Source organism: Trachypithecus francoisi, unplaced genomic scaffold, assembly GCF_009764315.1.
Source record: "Trachypithecus francoisi isolate TF-2019V2 unplaced genomic scaffold, Tfra_2.0 Lachesis_group8, whole genome shotgun sequence".
NCBI lineage: Eukaryota > Metazoa > Chordata > Mammalia > Primates > Cercopithecidae > Trachypithecus > Trachypithecus francoisi.
Window position 1 is genome coordinate 82,842,363 of NW_022681473.1, and position 19,552 is coordinate 82,861,914.

Genomic DNA, 19,552 nt, shown 5'->3' on the forward strand with positions numbered 1-19,552 from the left:
CTAAAGCATAATTGAATCCTGGCCAGTGGTGGAGGAAAGTGATATCCCAGGGAGGACCCTGAAGCTCCCTAGAGCAGGGTTGCTCAGCCACACTGCTATTGACATTTGGGGCCAGATAATTCTTTGCTGAGGGAGGCTGTCCTTTGCACTGTATGATGTTTGGCAGCATCCCTGGCCTCTACCCACTAAATGCCAGTAGCACATACCACCACAATCACTTCCCTCCCACCAAAGTGACAAGCAAAAATGTCTCCAGACATTGACAAATATCCCCACAGAGGGGATGGGCACAGTCGTCCCCAGTTGAGAACCACTGCCCCAGAGGAATATGCACCTCTCACCTTTTCTACACTGTCTGGCTGATTTGGTTTCATTGTATTCCACTGTGACTTGCCCCCACTCCCAGTGCTGAGGCCCTCAGAGTAAGCAGCCCCTTGCCTTATAAGCAAGAATGTGGTCTGGCACTCAGAATCCCACTCCGTCTCTTCAGTAGGACCCTGATACTTGCCCTCTGCTTTGTAAAGATTCATTGTAAGTAGAGGATATGGCTCCACGTTTTCAATGAAGTAGTAGTCAGTATGCAGTATAGTTTCCTTATTTGTTTATTTTCAGTCTTTCCCTCCAGAATGTGATCTCTGCCGTGACAGCAGATATCTTTGCTGGTTTTGTCCACTGACATAGCCCTGCTGCCTAGAACAATGCCTGGCCCAGAGTATATGATAAATACTTGAATGTCCAAATGAATGAAATAGTGATCATCAAACCTGACTCCTGACTTATTGCCAGCGGTCTTGCCCAGTCTTTCTCGGTATCTGAAAGGACATTTTTCCCCTCTTGCAGATTATGTCAAGGTTGTGATCTTCTTCCTTCCTCCTCCTGTCTTGTTCCCCAAGCTGCTTTTGCCCCCATGTACCTTAATGATGTGGAAAAGTCATATTGCTGGGACCGCTGTCAGTGCTTCAGCATCTTAAAAAGCTGTTCCACTTCATCTGTTTTCTTTTCTTCCATGTTCCCCAGCTTCACTCTGATACATTTGATCTAATTGCAATGCTTATCTTTGAACTGCTTTTTAAATGACCCCTCGTTAGGGCTATTTAACACTAATGGGACTTCCTCTGTCGTGAAAACTTTTCTCCCCCAAACTCCAGTTCTTATGAGAAGAGCGCAGCTGTATGATAAAGCCTTCATTAAAAGATTCCTTAATAGAACTAACTGCCTTTCCTTGACTGCATAATCAACGGCTAATGAAATTGTCTTGGTAACAAGAGCTAGAGTGTTTTACATCCTCTCTTGAGACTAAGTGGAAAGACAATTGTGTCAGCCTGAGAAGACCATTGATTGTTCACAGTTTGAATTTGATTGTTCTTAAGGGGAACTAAACAAGAGATCATCTCCAGCTTCTCTAAGTGGATTTTATTATCTTGGGAAGTTACTGTTTTGCTTTTCACAGAAGCCAAGCATGTAAATATCATGCTTTGTTGCCCCAGAATCAAAGGGAGTTTCAGTATCTTTTTAGTATCCTAAATGATACAGTTTGAGGAGTACCTGGATGACTCCACATGCACCTCTCAAGGTAGGTGTAGATTAAGACATTTCATTGCACATCTTCAAAAGCTCTTCTGTTTTTTTGACTGCAGGAGGAAACCCTCGAGGAAGGTTTGCCCTGGGCCTGGTGCAAAGTGAGTGGAAGGTCTATGTGAAGAGGCCTCTAGACAGAGAAGAACAGGACATTTACTTTCTCAATATCACTGCCACTGACGGGCTTTTTGTCACACAGGCCATGGTGGAAGTGAGCGTCAGTGATGTGAATGACAATAACCCAGTGTGTGAGCAGGTGAGATTTGGGAATAGGGCTCTGCTTTTACTGTGCTTCTCCAAAATTAAATCAAAGCCCATTTCACTTTGCTTCTTAAGGCCAGGAAAACTTCTGCTCTTATCTGCAATTGGGTATAAGAGGGTAGGAGGTGACGTTTAGGAAGAAATATTGAAAACATGAAAAGAGTATAGGTAGTAAGATCAGATACCTAATTTTGTACCCTGCCCCCACCAAAAAAAAAAAAATGTCTTAAATAATTTTTTGAGTAAGTCATAAAGCACTTTAGTACTTATTCTGTTTAAATCACTGATATCATAAAAGAGAAATGGACCACTCTACAGGATATTAACTTGTTTATATAAGTTTACACATTTGGTTAGTGGTAATGTTGGTGCTGAACACTGGTCTCCAGTTCCTTGTGAAGCGGCCTTTCTACTACGATATAAAACATAATGTCAATGCAAGGTACAAGTACTAGATTTTATGTTTTCTCATACCGAAATTAAATCACTATTTATTCTTTTCTATCATGTAGACCGAGAGACAATATTGGTGTCCTATAGATTAGAAAAGTATTGCAAATAGATTTAGTCTCTCATACTAATGCCAAATGCTGGTAGTGGCTCTTTAAAGAGTTGAAGAGAATTCCTAGGACTCATTGGGGCTCAAGAGAAAAACAGACAAATATGGTCAATGTGTGGTGTGTGTTATGGTTCCACAAGAGTGGAGATGTTCTTCTGTTTTCTTTGCCATGGTACTCTTAGTGTCTAGAATGGTACCTAACGCATAGTAGATGCTCAATAAATATTTGTTAAATGAATAAGCACGGGAGTGGTAGAGTAGCAGATATATGATGTTTCATAATATATTGTAATATGTTTCTGTAGTGAAGGAAAAAATAACAAAAGCTAAATTATATAAATGAATTTTTAAAGAAATCCTATATAATGCTAAATATGGCAATTGCCCCCACAAACGCTAATGATTTTTATTACCTTTCTTCACCTCTGTCCAGGTTGCATATACAGCATTACTTCCTGAAGACATTCCATCAAATAAAATCATCCTGAAAGTCAATGCAAAGGATGCTGATATTGGATCCAATGGAGATATACGATACTCACTCTATGGATCTGGAAACAGTGAATTTTTTCTAGATCCAGAAAGTGGTAAGCTGAAATTTATTCTTTGGGTAAATGTCATTGTTAATACATGAGAGAAGTTAAACTTACGTGGTCTCATCACTAGTAAATAGTTAGTAGTATACTTGCTCTTATAGGGATGGAGGGACAATTTCCCTTCCATCCTTTCTGAATGTTTGCTGAAATGAACTGACCACAGACAGATTGACAGGAGAAAAAGCATATAGATTTACTTATGTGAACACAGGTACCACAGCCCCAAAAATAAGAGACTCAAAGAAGGGTGAGATGGTTAAGGCTAGGGGAGAGGGAAGTTGGGGGACTGTAGGCAATTTTAGAGGTGTAGTCAATGATTTTTAGGGGAAGTGAATAACCTGGAGGGCATCCATTATTCTGTAAATAATTCTCCTAGCAAACTCAATGGAACTGGAAAAAGTTGGGAAGGTAAGGGATTGAACTGACTGTGAACAAAGGTTATCTGGTTATGCAGATAAAGTCTCCCAGTTAATCTCTCGGAGCTGCCCTCAGAAGAAGAGCTGGAAAATCTGTCTGGACGTGGTGATGACTTTTAGTCTCTTTTCTCTTCTCTAGTGGTCAATCTTTCTCTGTTGTTTGATGAGATTTGTATGCAGGGGGATCCTAAGACAAATGCATTTCTTTTGGAAAGAAGTTTTCTTAGTCAGACGAGGAAATTTCAAAGAGAGTCTTCATCTGCACTTGAGAGAGATGAGGGGAATAAGAGAAAGTTTGAAAGTTCTTGGTTCTAAGGCAGCTTTAAGGCCTTCCAAATTTTTTTTAATTGAAGGTTCTCAGCATGCCAAAGCATGATACTTTGGGGTATCATCCTCTGCACCCCAAGAATATGATGCTCAGTATCTTGGGCTCTAAGAAATTATAGGAGCACATCCAAATATGGGTGCTCTGGACCACAGAAACTTTTTATTTCCTTTGTAAAACTTGCCCAGACTTTACCTACATTTATTAGCATCAAGTAAGGAGACATCTCTGTTTGCTTCTCTTGTTTCTCGTATCTGTAAGTTTTAAGGTATATGCTTGTAACAGGTATAAATGAAGTTATATCACAAATGCAGGTTGCCATAAAAACCAGACAGCAATTCATAGGAAGGAGAATTTTTCTCACTTTGAAATGTCTTTAGGGTCCCTTTCTGGTTCTTATTAACACAATTGTCTAGTTTTTATCAAACTTGCTTGCCTAGTTTATCCAAACCTATGAGCCCTCAGATTTGCTTGGTTGTACATTCAGGTAAAATTGACAAGGTACTAAAGGCAGATGCCTGCATTGAAGGCCAGAGCTAATGGAAAAGCCTTTTATATGGAGGCAAATTATTTTAGTTTTGTAGATTGGATGACCCATCTGATGACATTTTTAATTTAAGCGTAAAGATTGGCTGACTTGCATATTTTCAGTGTTGTGTTGATTCTAGTGAACAATAACTGACTATTGAGCCTCCAAAAAGGTAGTGGCTCCTCCCTGCCCCACTCCCATAAGAAGTTGCATCCTACAAGGAAGCACTGACTTAGCTACATGGGAATATACTACTCACCTATATGGGCCTGATGACTATCTATTCAATAGGTAACATGTATTGAGTAGCCAGTAGACATAAAAGCACTTTATGGGATATTTGTGGTAGACTCCAAGATAAACAAAATAAATCATGCCCAAGGGATATTATAATCCAGTAGGGAAGACAGGCAAGTAAACTAATAATAATAATGTAAGGCACAATGAAATGAGTGTTCAGGAGAAACATAAGGGGAGCCATATCTGGGCACAGATGAAGATGTAACTAATATTCTGATAAGACAAGGAAACTGCTTAAGGGAAGAACTAGCATTTGAACTGAGTCAGAATTCTCAGTGGCTTAAACAGGAAACTGCAAGTTGTAGGAACAACATGAGCAGAGAGCATAGTGCATCCAGGTAATGTCATATACAAAAGTGGAGGGAAAACTACTTTAGGCCAGATTGTGGAGTGTCTTGAATGTTCCAATCAAATGCCCTGGATGCTTTTTGAGTAGGAGAGGGAAATGATCCAGCCTGTATCCGAGAACTGGCTGGCCATGGCCGGGAAGCTAAAAGATGAACTCCTTTAATAAATATAGGTAGCTTCGGCCAGGCGCAGTGGCTCACACCTGTAATCCCAGCACTTTGGGAGGCCGAGGCAGGTGGATCACGAGGTCAGGAGATCAAGACCATCCTGGCTAACACGGTGAAACCCCGTCTCTACTGAAAATACAAAAAAATTTAGCTGAGCATGGTGGTAGCCACCTGTAGTCCCAGCTACTCGGGAGGCTAAGGCAGGAGAATGGTGTGAACCCAGGAGGCAGAGCTTGCAGTGAGCAGAGATGGTGCCACTGCACTCCAGCCTGGGTGACAGAGCAAGACTCAGTCTCAAAATAAATGAATAAATAAAATAAATTAATAAATTAATAAATATAGGGGGCTTCATCCAAATAATATCTACTCATTTTATTTAGGAGTAATAATATTTCATGAGTCATACTTTCCACCAAATAACATTTATTCAGGTTTGTCACTGTGCTTGTTGTCATTATCTTATGAAACTTAAACAACAAAAATATCTGCACACAAGCTGGTATCCAGCACCAATACAGCTATTCCAGTGGTGAAAATACAGACATAACATTACTCCATGTGGGATGCTAAGGAGCTGCTTTTCCATGCTCCTCAAGTTTTCTCCCACTTGACTCCTCCCCAAGCAACGTCAGGCCCTTCCACAATCCAGCAAGTTAAGGGTTAACCTTTGCACAATCGCGGTCCTTCAAGACCCTGCTCCCCTAAAGCCAGCTTCTGTTTTCATTACCTGTTTTCCTGCAAATGATGGAGTAAAAAGTTGAATATCTGGAGGCAGAGAGACTGCCCTTCTGGGTCTGTGGGTTGTTGACAATATTGATCATCAGAGAACTAGAGCTACAAGTCCATTCTCTGTGTGTTTTCTGGACATATAGCAGAAATCCAGAGACTGATCTCCAGTGTAGATCTTGAGAGATTTAAAGAGGTTTGAGGCTTCTCTATGTAGCCAAAAGAAAGAGCCCCTTATACCAGAGGTTTCGAAAAGGGATTAATTAATTTGAAGGTCACACAGCTGTTTTGTTTTTGCATCTAGAATCCCATACATCTTTCCATGACACATAAATTGTTGGATTTACTACATTTTAAAGTATGGGACACCTGGGCCAAATGACATGAGTCCTTCCTATGTTGAGAATTGTGTATATAATTGGTCCTCTGCTCTCCAAAGAAAGACAGTTTTTAAAAACTCAGACCAATCGTGCTGCCATTTATTTTCACAGGCGAGTTAAAAACCTTGGCTCTGTTGGACCGGGAAAGGGTCCCTGTGTACAGCCTGATGGCCAAAGCCACTGATGGGGGTGGCAGGTTCTGCCAGTCGAACATCCACCTAATCCTGGAGGACGTGAATGATAACCCCCCTGTGTTTTCTTCTGACCACTACAACGCCTGCGTCTATGAGAACACAGCCACCAAGGCTCTGTTGACCAGAGTTCAAGCCGTGGACCCCGACGTTGGTAAGTCAGTTGCAGGCATCTCCCTGTCACACAGTGGACACTTTGTCTTCAGGTGCTGCCATTCCTTTAGTTTTATGAGAACCTTCATCAGCCCCCTTGGTTCTTTACCACAAGAACATGTACATTAAACCCCATTTCAACTATTCACCTGATACACTTCATATGCGTGAGGAAAGTCTGCAAGTTGGCTCTCCTCTTTCTCGAGTTTGAAGAAGAGATACTCAGAAGTCCTTTACCTTTTAGCAAAGGAGTTTGGGTTGGTTTGTTTGGGATTTGTTTTGTTGTTTTTAGATTTTGACCTTTTGAATAAAAATGATAGATTTCCTCATTGTCTTTTCCTCCTAAACATAGTCAAAAGGCTATGTTGTAAAGCAGGGAGAATTCGATTCGTTTCCATTTCTATGACGAACTGGGTCACATGCTTTAGCTGTGCACAAACTAATTACTAAATGTGCTGCCAGTCCAACATGGATTTTTTAAACTGCCATTTTCCAAAGCATTTTTGTCACATATAAACTGACATTGTTCGGCAGAGTGGGGGTGGGGGAAATAAGGAATTAGAACTGAAAGTTGCTAATAAAGTTTATGTTCAAATCCACTTTACATAATGAGATGGTGAGTTAGAAAAGACTGGAGTGAATTGCTAGGTAGACCTTCTGAGAATGCATAAGTTATTGAGGTGACTGCATGATGGAATATAAATACAAAAGGGCATATAGACAGCCTCTCGGTTGTGCATTTTAAGAGCTGTAAATCAGAATACTAGGAAATGATGAGGTGTGTCTGCTATGCTAAACAGGCCTTTATATAATTCAGTGTCATATTGCTTAATTCTGAATTGAAAGAAAAATTACTGGACTAACGAAAAAGTAAATACATGATAATTAGTTTAAAACAAACGTAGAGCCCAGGGTCTGTGCATATTTTCCCTTAGAGAAATTAGTGGCTACAATTTGAATTATTGCTCTTACATCATTAGCATAATTTTCAAGGCTGAGAACCAACCCTTTTAAAAGTCTACATATTAAAGAGCTTTGTGAAAAATGGCAAACAAGAAAGACCTCTTACTGATATATATTTATGTAATACCTACAAATAGTCTCTTTTTTAAAGGAGGATTAGAAAACATTCTCTGGACTCTTATTAGCAGATGACTTTGGGGACAGAGAACAGAATTAATGGAAATGAATCACTTAATCATTTTAAATTTGATTTTGAGAATGTATAATTAGGCCATAGATGAAATTTTAAAAGCTGAAAGGTCGGAATTTTTCTCGGCACTCCATGAAGGAATTGAGTGTACCCAGGCTACTAGACTGGACACGGATGTCTGATTAGTGCACATGGTGCTTTTGAAATGTGCGGAGGTGGATTGGGGTGTTACTGACTCACAGATAGTGTGCTTGGAGCTGTTTTGTAAGTTGTGAAGAACATACTATGTCCTCCTTTCACTTCTTTTGAGTCAGATGGCCTGGTTGGGAGTTGGGGAGGAAGGAGTGTCTAGATTCTGGATATTTAACAGGGCAGAGATGATAAAGACTTTAAGGAACCAAAACTGGAATGAGGATCTTACCAGCACCTTGATCAACTCATTTTTTGATAATGAGTAAGAGGCTTATATTCAAAGCTTCAAATGGAGACACAGATTATAAGGGTACTGCTGGCATCTATGTATAAAGTATAGTCACCAAGCCATTGCATCAGCCACATGAAAACTGTGGCATAAGATACCAGATTTTAGTTCATTTTCTCAGTTTTTGTAGGTCTCTTTTAGCTTTAAAATGTACAAGCACTAAGACAGCTGAGGAAGAACAAATGAATATTTCTAAAAACACAGACTGACCACCTTCTATGCCTTAGACAGCATACTGAATGCTGACATTCTTCAGACTCCCTGTCAATGATTGGTGGCTTAAGACATTTTCATTAGTGGCCTGATAAGAACATTTACTGCCTCAAAAGTGACCATTTCTCCCTGTTTCCTAAGAGATTACAAACCAGTGTGAGCTATGCACTGAGATTACCAGATTGCTGAGGATTGCATTTATCTGGGAGCCAAAATGAACCTCTGTCTGGAAGCTGAGTTTGCACATGAATGGCCATTGCACACAAATCTAGCTTTCTAGTTTGGCCTCTACAGTGTTCAAAAGAGAGACCAAGGTGAGCAGATCACAAGGTTGGGAGTTAACGACAAGCCTGGCCAATATGGCAAAACTCCGTCTCTACTAAAAATACAAAAATTAGCCAGGCATTGTGGTATGCGCCTGTAGTCCCAGCTACTCGGGAGGCTGAGGCACAAGAATTGCATGAACCCAGGAGCCAGAGGTTGCAGTGAGCCAATATCGCACCAGTGCACTCCAGCCTGGGCAACAGAGCGAGACTCTATCTCAAAAAAAAAAAAAGAAAAAGAAAGAAAGAAAGAAACAAAAGAAAAATAGCTGATAATATTTAAAAGTCAGAATTTTATTAGAAATTTAGATTTGCAGCATTTTATAAAAACAACAGCACTCAGAAGACTCAGCAATTCCAGGCACACAGGTCCCCCATGGCAGGAGCTAAAGAGCAGCTGCATCCTTGACATTGGCCACAGCACTAACCTTGCCTCTGCTAGCCACTTTTCTTACTTATTGATATGGTTTGACTGTGACCCCACCCAAATCATCTTGAATTGTAGTTTCCATAATCCCCATGTGTTGTGGGAGAGACCTGGTGGGAGGTAATTTAATCATGGGGCAGTTATCCTCATGCTATTCTCATGACAGTAAGTGAGTTCTCATGAGACCTGATGATTTTATGAGGGGCTTTCCCACCTTTTGTTGGCACTTCCTCTTTCTGCCATCATGTGAAAAAGGATGTGTTTGCTTCCCTTTGGCCTTCCGCTATGATTGTAAGTTTCCTGAGGCCTCCTCAACCATGCAGAACTGTGAGTCAATTAAACCTCTTCCCTTTTTAAATTACCCAGTCTCAGGTATATCTTTATTAGCAGCATGAGAATGGAATAATACACTTGTGTTACCTCCTGACCTCATTTGCAGATCCTTCTCTAGTATGACAAGGAAAGGTCTGATTTTTAAGCTTTTTATTTTGAAATAATTACAGGTTCACAGGAAGCTTCAAAATAATATATAGAGAAGTTAAGAGCTTCTTCACTCAGCCCTTCTCCCAGTGGTAACACCTTGCCTAACTATAGTATACCAACAGAGCTAGGAAATTGACCTTGGTACAATCCACAGAGTTTATTCAAATTTCAGGGTGTGTGCGTGTATATATTTCTATGCAATGTTATCACCTGTGCAGCTTCATGTAAACACCACATTCATACATTACACACCTCCCACTTGCTGCCCTTTTGGAGCCAGACCTACCCCCTCCCTACACCTCCTTCCCAATCCCTAACCCCTGACAACCACTGACTTCCATATCTATAATTTTCTTATTTCAAAAATGCTATTTAAATTAAATTATATAGTTTGTAACCTTTTGAGATTGGTCTTATTTTTTCACTCAGCATAATTCTCTTAAGATTCATCCAAGTTGTCTAATTGGTTTTTGATCCTACTGAAGATCATTGGCTTCATTTGTGTAAATGACAGGCATATTTGTTTCATGAAACTTCTTTGGTTAAGCACATTGCTTTACCAGAAGTTGTAAATTATTCCACCAGTGCTATGATCCGAAATTTGTGTCCCTCTAAAATTCGTATGTTGGAACCTAATTCCCAATGTGTCCATATTAAGAGATGCATCCTTTGAGAGGTGATTAGGTCCTGAGGGCTCTTCAGTGCCTTTATAAAAGAGGCTTGAGGGAGCCTGTTTGTCCCTTCTGTCATGCAAGAACACCTAGTGTCTGGTGGAGGCCCCTTTCAAATAGAATGTGTCCCCACCAACACCAAATCTGCTGGTGCCTTGATCTTGGATTTCCCAGCCTCCAGAACTATGAGCAATAAATTTCTGTTGTTTATAAATTACCAAGTCTCAGGTATTTTTTATAGCCCAATCAGACTAAGACAGCCAGCAATTGACTACAAAATGTACTACATTTTGTACTACATTGTAGTACAAATGTACTACAATTGACTACATTATGAGTTGCAAAGAAAAGACAAGGATATAATCTGAAATCTGACTCTATGATTTGCTAAACCTTCATATCCTGATTTGATAAATTTAAAATATATTATTGCTTTTAGCCAAACAACTATTTTTCTATGAATCACTTATAATGAACTAACATTAATGTTAGAGTCATTGCCTGGGTCAGGAATAAAATAAAAACGGAAGAGGACAAGATAATTTTACACCCATTTTATGAGTTCTAAGAAATACCATGGCAGCTCTCTAGATTTTTAGCATTAAGTTCAATTGGAAATATCTTTGCTCCCATAAACTGGTGACATGACTTCATAACCCAACATTTATGAAAAAGGGAAGTTAAAGGTGAATAGTAGTAAAATGAATAGTTGTTAAAGGGAACACACATACCATTAATAGTAGATGGACGCAGGGAGGGGAACATTACACACTGGGGCCTGTTGGAATGTGGGGGGCAAGGGGAGGAAGAGCATTAGGACAAATACCTAATGCATTTGGGGCTGAAAACCTAGATGACGGGTTGATAGGTGCAGCAAACCACCATGGCATATATATACCTGTGTAACAAACCTACATGTTCTGCATATGTATCCCAGAACTTAAAGTAAAATTTTAAAAAAGCAAATTTCCCAGAATGAATAGGATTTCCACAGTCAGGGGTAGGAATGCATTCAGGAAGATAGGAGCCAGGAAGTTGGGAAAGTGTGGACCCAACTAAATAGTTGAGAGAACATCACTTGGTCCAGGAGGGAGGAGAGATTAATGAGATAGGAAAAGTAGACGGGGCCTGATTGTGGTTGTTTGTGAAGGCCACTTAATTAAACAGATGGAAAAGAACCGTTAAGCACATTTGAGAAAAGAAATAATGAATTCGGAGTTTGGGGGATGCTAATCTGATAGGAGTCTCTGAAATGAATTGGAACAAGGAAAACCAGGGCCTAGGAAAGCTCCTAGGAGTGTATTAAGAAGGACCATAAGGGCCAAAATGAGAGTGGTGGCTTTGGGATTTAAAAATAAGAAGCTGGTGGGCCAGGCGCAGTGACTCATGCCTGTAATCCCAGAACTTTGGGAGGCCGAGGCAGGTGGATCACGAGGTCAGGAGATCGAGACCATCCTGGCTAACACGTTAAAACCCCGTCTCTACTAAAACTACAAAAAAATAGCCGGGCGTGGCGGCGGTCGCCTGTAGTCCCAGCTACTCAAGAGGCTGAGGCAGGAGAATGGCGGGAACCCGGGAGGCGGAGCTTGCAGTGAGCTGAGATCACGCCACTGCACTCCAGCCTGGGTGACAGAGCAAGACTTCATCTCAAAAAATTAAAAAGTAAAAAATAAATAAGGAGCTGGTGAAAGCCAGATTGAGATTTCATACGTGAAATCTGTAGATTTTGGCAACTGACTAGACCAAAAGCAAGGTAGGCTATTTAGTCAAAATTTCAAACATGGGCACCAGGTGAAGGTGCTGCATGAGCAGAAGTAGCATAGGCGGTCAACAGTACAGCCTGGCATGGAAGGAAGATGAAACATGGGGACACATTGAGAATTCAAGTGTGAACCTCCAGAAGGAAGTCAGGAATAAAGACATGTTTGCTCATTGTGACAGTCTTGCCTTCAAGGGGTTTACAGTCGTAGTGGGAAACAGGCCTGTACAACAAGATTCCTAGAAAACTATGAGGAGTGTGGTAATAAAATTACATCTGTAAAACTAATGATTTTGTAAGGATTGGTCAGATAGCACATGTAAAACTCTCCATAGGTCCACGTGGGAGCATTGCAATGTAAGCAAGGAAGCTTCAACTGGGACAACTCAGGAACGATTCACCAAATGGTATTAGCACTTACCAAAGTGCTAAGGATTGGGACTTGAACTTGGATGGAGAGAGATAGACAGAGGAGAGAGACAGAGAAACAGATAGACGGAGAGATGTGTATTAGCCAGGACAGGCTTGACAAGACTGAGATCATTCGTAAAAAGACTCAATGGCTTAGCAAAGCAAAAGCTTATTTCTTGCCCAGGTGAAGTACAGGTCAGTGGGAGTCTATCTAGTGACTCAGAAATCTGGTCCCACCACCTTCTGACCTTTGGCTTCCAAGGTCATGGCAGAGGGGAAGAGAGAGATGAAGGCAGCATGCTGGCTGTTAGCTGCCTCAGCCTAGTGAAGACCACATCACTCCACCACTATCCACTGCCCAGAAGGAGTCCCTCAGGCTGGCCCACCTGCATAGGAGCAAGGACACATAGGAGAGGCCCGGGGAGACTTGGTGAGCACTCATTGCCTCTGCTGCAACGATGAAAGCAGGAAAGAACAATTGCCCCAGTGGGTCCCAAAGAGGTGGGAGAAGGTGACATCACTCATGAGCAGGGAGAGTTACCCTCAGGGGTGTGGAGGGACTACTTGGCTTTCGAAGTAAAAGGAAAGAGCTGGGTGTGGTGACTCACGCCTGTAATCCCAGCACTTTGGGAGGCCAAGGTGGGCAGATCACTTCAGGTCAGTAGTTCGAGACCAGCCTGGCCAACAGGGTGAAACCCTATCTCTACCAAAAATACAAAAATTAGCCAGGTGTGATGATGTGAGCCTGTAATCCCAGCTACTTGGAGGCTGAGGCAGGAGAATCACTTGAGCCCAGGAGGTGGAGGTTGCAGTGAGCCGAAATCACCCCACTGCATTCCAGCCTGGGCAAGAGAGTGAGACTCCATCTCAAAAAAATAAAAATAAAAATAAAAGAGAAGTAAAAGGAAAGAGAGAGGCAGAAAGGAAAAACTGAAATACAAAGGGAGATGCTCCAAGGGAGATGCTAAGGAAACCCACTGAGAGGCACACGCCTGCCCTCGGATGTCTCTATACAGGAAGTGGGCTGCCATCTGAGATAAGCAGGGCAGCCGCTGGGCTGAGTGACCTGAGGAGATGCAGGAGTTTGTTTCAGGGTGAGGAGAAAGGTGAGAGGGAGTCAGTAAAAAAATGAAGAGAAACTCCTCGCCCAGTGAGGGCTCTGTAGGTGCCAAATTATTTAATACATGAATGGGCAGTGGTCCCAATCAGTAAATTGCATGAATAGAAAATATGAAAAATTCTGAGTCTTCCAGAATGTTGCCTTTCCCCTAAAGTTCATAGTTTGATCCTCATATTAATGGAAAAGAGGAAAGACACTAAGAAAACTTATCTTTTGACAGAACTTCCCTGTTTTGCCCCAAGTGTGCGTCTCAGTTGTCCTCAGCGTCCTCCATTTTGTGCTGGCATTCATTATAACGGTGTAAGCTTGCTGTCCATGTTGGGAATTTGTGTAGTGAGTATTTCATGAGAGACATAGCATCTTGACCCCTGCACTTTGCATTCATAGGGAAGATGCTGGAATGAACTGGGTTTTCCAAAGCATAGATCTTGTCAGAGGAAGTACAGGGCTGGCCAGGGCACCATCTGCTCTGAGAGCATAGCTGCCTATGAAGGAGGAATGTATTTATTTGAGAGGAATATGCATGAAAATGACCACTAACGATTGTTAGATGGAGATCTTTCTGACCAAACCACCTTCAGTGAATCTATCCAGTGGTTTTCCTGCCTCTTCTGACCCATCTCAGCCTTTTTTGGCTGCCACTTTTTGAGAACCATGAACCAAGACTTGGGAAGAAAAGTTTGGAGGTGACAAAAGTCCACTGGAAATGTGGACGAGATGCTGCAACTCTAGTGGAAAAGCATCTCACATGCCCTGGGTTCTCAGTTTCCTGCATCTTCTTGGGACAGTGTCTGAGGAAGTGTTGCTCAAACCAATCTGTAAGAATCCGAAATGCTTGTCTATACTGGAGCCCTAGACACTCCCTTTTAGATTTGATAGCTAAAGCAAAGTTCCAACTCTCGGTGATGGTATTTGATGTCAAATCTTCTATCGTCACCCTTCTGAGCTCCCGAAGGAAAACAAACAAGGAAGACAATATACATTCAGCATTTACTCTCTGAAACTCCAGTCTTTAAGGAACTTGACTAAATATACTACCTTTCCACTGTGCTCCAAAAGCAAAATAAAAAAAAAAAGGCACATCTGACAGCAGAGGTGAATCCTGAAGCATGCTTTTTCACTGGCATCGGTATGTGAGTGTGTGGGACAGAGAGAAGGCGCAGTCTGTGGCATCTGGAAGAAACTGGCTCTGTCCATGTCTTCCACAGTGGAGGCATGCAAACATCCTGCCATTTCTCCCTTTTAGGATTCTCTAAGTAGACAACTTCCTCGCAGCCTCATCTCTCAGCTGAGACAGCACCCCTGGGTTTCTCCAGACCCTGGAGATCAAGCCACAGGGACATCCCCAAGTGTACCCAGAAACACATCTAGTAAGTGGATTGATCAAGAGCTCACAAGAGCATGGGGAAAGACCTGATGATTAGTGACCTGGGGCAAGTCTTTAGCTTCTCTGAGCCTTTAGTTTCTTCTTCTGTAATGTGAGAATGACAGTAATGTTCCCTTTGCTGACCTCAAAGCATCAGTGTGAGACTGGTCCAAGAGTGAATAAAAAGCACTTTGAACTCGTAAGGCCACATTTTCCTTCGTTGGGGTTCGATATCCCTGTTCTGAGCTCCCACGCATGTCCTGATTATCCTGACAGAGAGCTGCATGCGTGTTTCTTCTCTACTAGTCTTGAACCCTCCTAGGCAACCTCAGTTACTTAATAGGAGCTTTAAATGATATTCATAATATGGCTAATACTGTCTGCTTTCAGAGCTTCTGCTCCACTTCAGGCACTGTGCCAAGTGCTTTAGATACATTATTCCCATTTCTCGTAATAACCCTGCAACTTAGCATACTTTTTCGTTCTATTTAATATATGAATAAACTCTGAGGGGTGAGGTAACTTGCCCTGAGCCACAGCTAGTTAGTAGCAGGGCTGCAGACATCATGATAGGGGCCACAGGAGGGTTGGTTAACAGACATTCAGTTAATAGTGATGCTATAGTCGGGTAGGACAGTGGTACTCAAAAAGTGGTCCCTGGACTGACAGTCTCAGTATCACCCGGGAGCTTGTGGAAAATGCAATTTCTGAATGAGACTCTAGATCAGTGGTTCTCAAACTTCAGTGAGCATAAGAGCCACCTCGAGGGCGTAAACAGATTGCTGGGTCCCTCCAATAGAGTTTCTGACTCAGTAGGTCAGGGAAGGGACCTCCTGATAATCTGCATTTCAGACTAGTTCCCAGGTGATGTTGATGCTGCTGTTCCCAGAACCACACTTTGAATATCACTTGCTTAGGGATTCTTAATATTTTTGTGTCACAAATGCCTTAACAGTTTGGTAACACCTGTGAATCACCTCTCAGAATAATATTTTACATCTCAAAAAATAAATACAAAAAGTTTCAAATAAAATAGATTTGTACAAGCATTTTTTCAGTTGTTATATAGTAATATGAATTTCTTTTTATATATTAAATAACAAAATCTAGTGCAGTAGGTCTAATAACTCCCATGTTTCAAAGTAGTGGTAAGCAGAGGCAGGTACAACAACCATAAAATAATAAGAAAATATCTGATTTATATTGGTTACAAAACCACAGGTGCTGTTCATACCACAGTGACTTGTTGCCTACATTTATTATGGAATGTGACACTAAAGCCAGTTAGAGGTTAATGAAAATAAAGATGCCATATTCCTCCCTTATGGTAGCAGCCTCTAAGATAAACCCAATGATTCCCCACCTCCTGATATTCACACCCCTTCCCTTGAGAGGGGGCTGGACTTACTGACTCACATCTAATGAACAGGATGTGGCAGAAGTGATCATATCACTTCAGAGATTAAGTTATAAGAAGACTGTGGCACCATCTTGGCAATGCTTTTTGTATTAGTCTGTTCAGACTGCCATAACAAAGTACCTTAGACTGGGTGACTTCAACAACAGACGTTACTTTCTCACAGTTCTGAAGTCTGGGAATTTACGTTCAGGGTGCCAGCATTGGTCAGGTTTTGTCCAGGGTTCTCTCCTTGGTTTGTAGACAGCTCCTTCTCCCAATGTGTTCACATGACCTTTCCTAGGGGTACCTGGGTGCGTGGGTGTAGAGAGATCTGTCTTTCTTTTCTTCTTACAGGTCCCTAATCCTGTCACATTAGGACCTCGCCCTTAACAACCTCATTTAACATTAATTACCTCCTAAAAGCCCTATCTCCAAAGCAGTCTCAGTGGAAATTAGGGCCTCAACATATGAATTTTAGGGGATCACAATTCAGTCTACAACACTCTTTCCTACTCTCTGTGGGATTACTTGCCGCAGGGGAAGACAGCTGTGGTACTGTGAGGCAGTCCTGAGAGAGGCTCACATGGTGAGGGATCAAGGTCTATCAACAACTGCTCTTGGAAATGGACCCACCCTCCAACCTCCATTTGAGCCTCCAGATGAGACTACAGTCCCTGCCTGACAGCTTGACTGCAACCTCAAGAGAAATGCTGAGCCACAGATAACCAACCTAACTAATGCCTGGATTCCTGATCCATAGAAACCATGAAATAATAAACATTTGTTGTGTTATGCTATTAAGTTCTGGGGCAATTTGGCATGGAGCAAGAGAGAACTAGTATACTAATGCAAGTTCATGGCCATCTTCAAGTCTATCTACACATCCTTAAGATTCCCTGATCATAGACATTATCTTTTCATAGGTTCCACTCTCCAAGGAACAGGGGCTCTTGTGCAGATCAGTGGCAATTAGAACGGGGCCCACCTTGGGAAGAAGCAGTGCATCTGTGTTGGGAGCACAGCTATTTGACATAGGCAGGGATGAGTGATGGTGGAAAGCTATTGGCTGCTCCTTGTTGCTGTTCTCATGGATTCATGGGCCCTCCATGGGGCACTAGGTCCAATTCTTACGGAAATGCCATCCTATTAGATCTTAGGATGTTATCACTGAAAAGACCCCGAGGCAAAATCCAGTCAAATCTTGAGGTCCAGAGACAAAGAGACTTTACCAGGATAACTTAATTAGTGGCAAAGCTGGATCAAAAAGGAGGTTATCATCACCTCAGACTAATGCTTTTTTCTATACTCCAACAATTTCGACAGGAAAATGTTTTGAAAGAGATTGATTCCATTCTGATTTCAGCCTGTTTTTTCTTAAGTAGCATCTATTCTTGGTTTTTCCTACTGCCTTAGAAATTGTTATGTCTAAGCTGCATAGGTCACTGATTTAATGTATTTTACCCCCTTCCCCAAAGCTGTTATTCTCCAAAGTGTTAAATCTTTGAAGGTGGCTAAGGGACTATTAAAATGTCAGTAAAAATTAAATAATCCTCCCTAAAGACTGAGAAACATGAGTCATTTTCTGGAGGACATTGTGGTCGAAGCCTTTTGTCTGTTGTAGATATCAAAAATATCATCTTCTATTTTAAGGCTTTCTCTAGAGAGCTCAAAAAACATGCATGTGATCTTACCAGGGGACCTACAGATCTGGATGCTCCCACCTATAGATGGAGAAATCGAGGTTCAAAAAGGTTACATGGCCCCTCCCAAGACATCTGTTAAATGGATAGTGATTTGAGCGAAGGGCTCTGGGCTCCATAAACCCCTCCCTGAATTCTTTACCTCCTACCAGTGTTAGGACACCTTCTACAGTGCCTGCAACCAACCAGATGCAGGGCCATGACACTCTAGCATTTCTGTGTCAGAATCCTTTGGAGAGTTTTTAAAAATAAACAGCCTAAACAAACAAACAGACAAGGGTTCCATCTCCAGAACCTAATTCAGAAAGTCTAGGAGGGAGCTGGACATTTATTTTCTCTGTAGTTGACTGTTACGCCTTTCCCTATTTAGAAGTTTTTGCCTTTGACATATGTAAGTTCTTGTTATCATTACCCTTTTAAACATCCAGTTTCTTCCAAACAGGGGTCAAAACACTAGCTGTCAAAGGAAACAGCTAATTCCTTCCATAAAGGAGGTGCCTTAAGCAAGTGTTTTAGCACAGTCACCCATTAGCAGGGAATTCTGACCCCTAACAGTTGATCACAGTGGTTCTTTCCAAAAGCTCCCTCACTCATATGCTACCTCATTTGTAGATGCCACAGGTTGGTTATTTAAAAAAAAAAAAAAAAAAAAAAAAAGCCTCTGAGCTGCTAATTGGATCAGTCCTGATCCAACACTCAGCAATGCAGAGGACGGATTTAAGGGAGTACTAATATAGCTAGGAAAATCTCCATCCACCCCTGGGCATTTTCTGCAGAAAATCCAAGGACCCCAAGCTTTGACTCCCTGCCTCACCAGGGCATGTTGAGGCTCGGTGAAATGTGCTTATCAGCTTTGCTGCAGGATACATCCTACCGCTTCACCTTGTGAAGCCTCCTTGACAGGCACGATTATGTTGTCCATCATCTGCTCGTAAGCTCTTTTAATAACTTCTTACATATTACAAAACACTTCCCACCCACGCATCCTCTCCACCTTGCTCCTTCCAATCTTTCTTTTTTCTTTCTGCTAATTTATCCATTAACTTAGGCCAAGTTTCTAGTTTACACTAACTATAATTGGTTATAACACCTCTGGTAACTTGCAGTTGGCTCTGAAAATAGACAGTTTCAGCCTCTACTGTTCTAAACTTAGGGATTTAATAATGCTGAACCCTTTATCCTTCTCTGAGCATACCTTGCAATTTCAGCATTGTTAACTTCACACATGTTCCCACAATTTGTAATGCCCTTTCTTCCTGTCACTCTTCCACCTTATTTTGCTACTGACAACTCCTCTCTTTCCCTCAGGACTCACTTCATTTGTTTTCTTCTCTGAGAAACTTCCTTTGACCACTCCTCTCCAACAATCAACTCTATACATGCTTGTCTCCTGAGAAATGAGAGCCATTTGAGAGGACATAAGTGGTGGGAGCCATCTGTCTTTGTATCCCCAGTACCTGCCATGCAGCAGGAGTTAAGTATTTATTAGATGGATGAATGAATGGATCCAGTGGTCA

At 41.7% G+C, this 19,552-nt stretch overlaps 1 protein-coding gene across 2 annotated transcripts in view; it reads left to right on the forward strand.

Moving 5' to 3' along the window:
• The window catches only part of FAT3 (FAT atypical cadherin 3), a 717,192-nt gene that overhangs the window by 625,934 nt on the left and 71,706 nt on the right, over positions 1 to 19,552 (forward strand). For both annotated transcript variants that reach the window (XM_033205378.1, XM_033205380.1), the window contains exons 11-13: positions 1,638 to 1,834; positions 2,832 to 2,985; positions 6,297 to 6,530. In XM_033205378.1, coding sequence (XP_033061269.1) covers positions 1,638 to 1,834; positions 2,832 to 2,985; positions 6,297 to 6,530 — 585 coding nt within the window. The remainder of the gene's footprint in view (positions 1 to 1,637; positions 1,835 to 2,831; positions 2,986 to 6,296; positions 6,531 to 19,552) is intronic.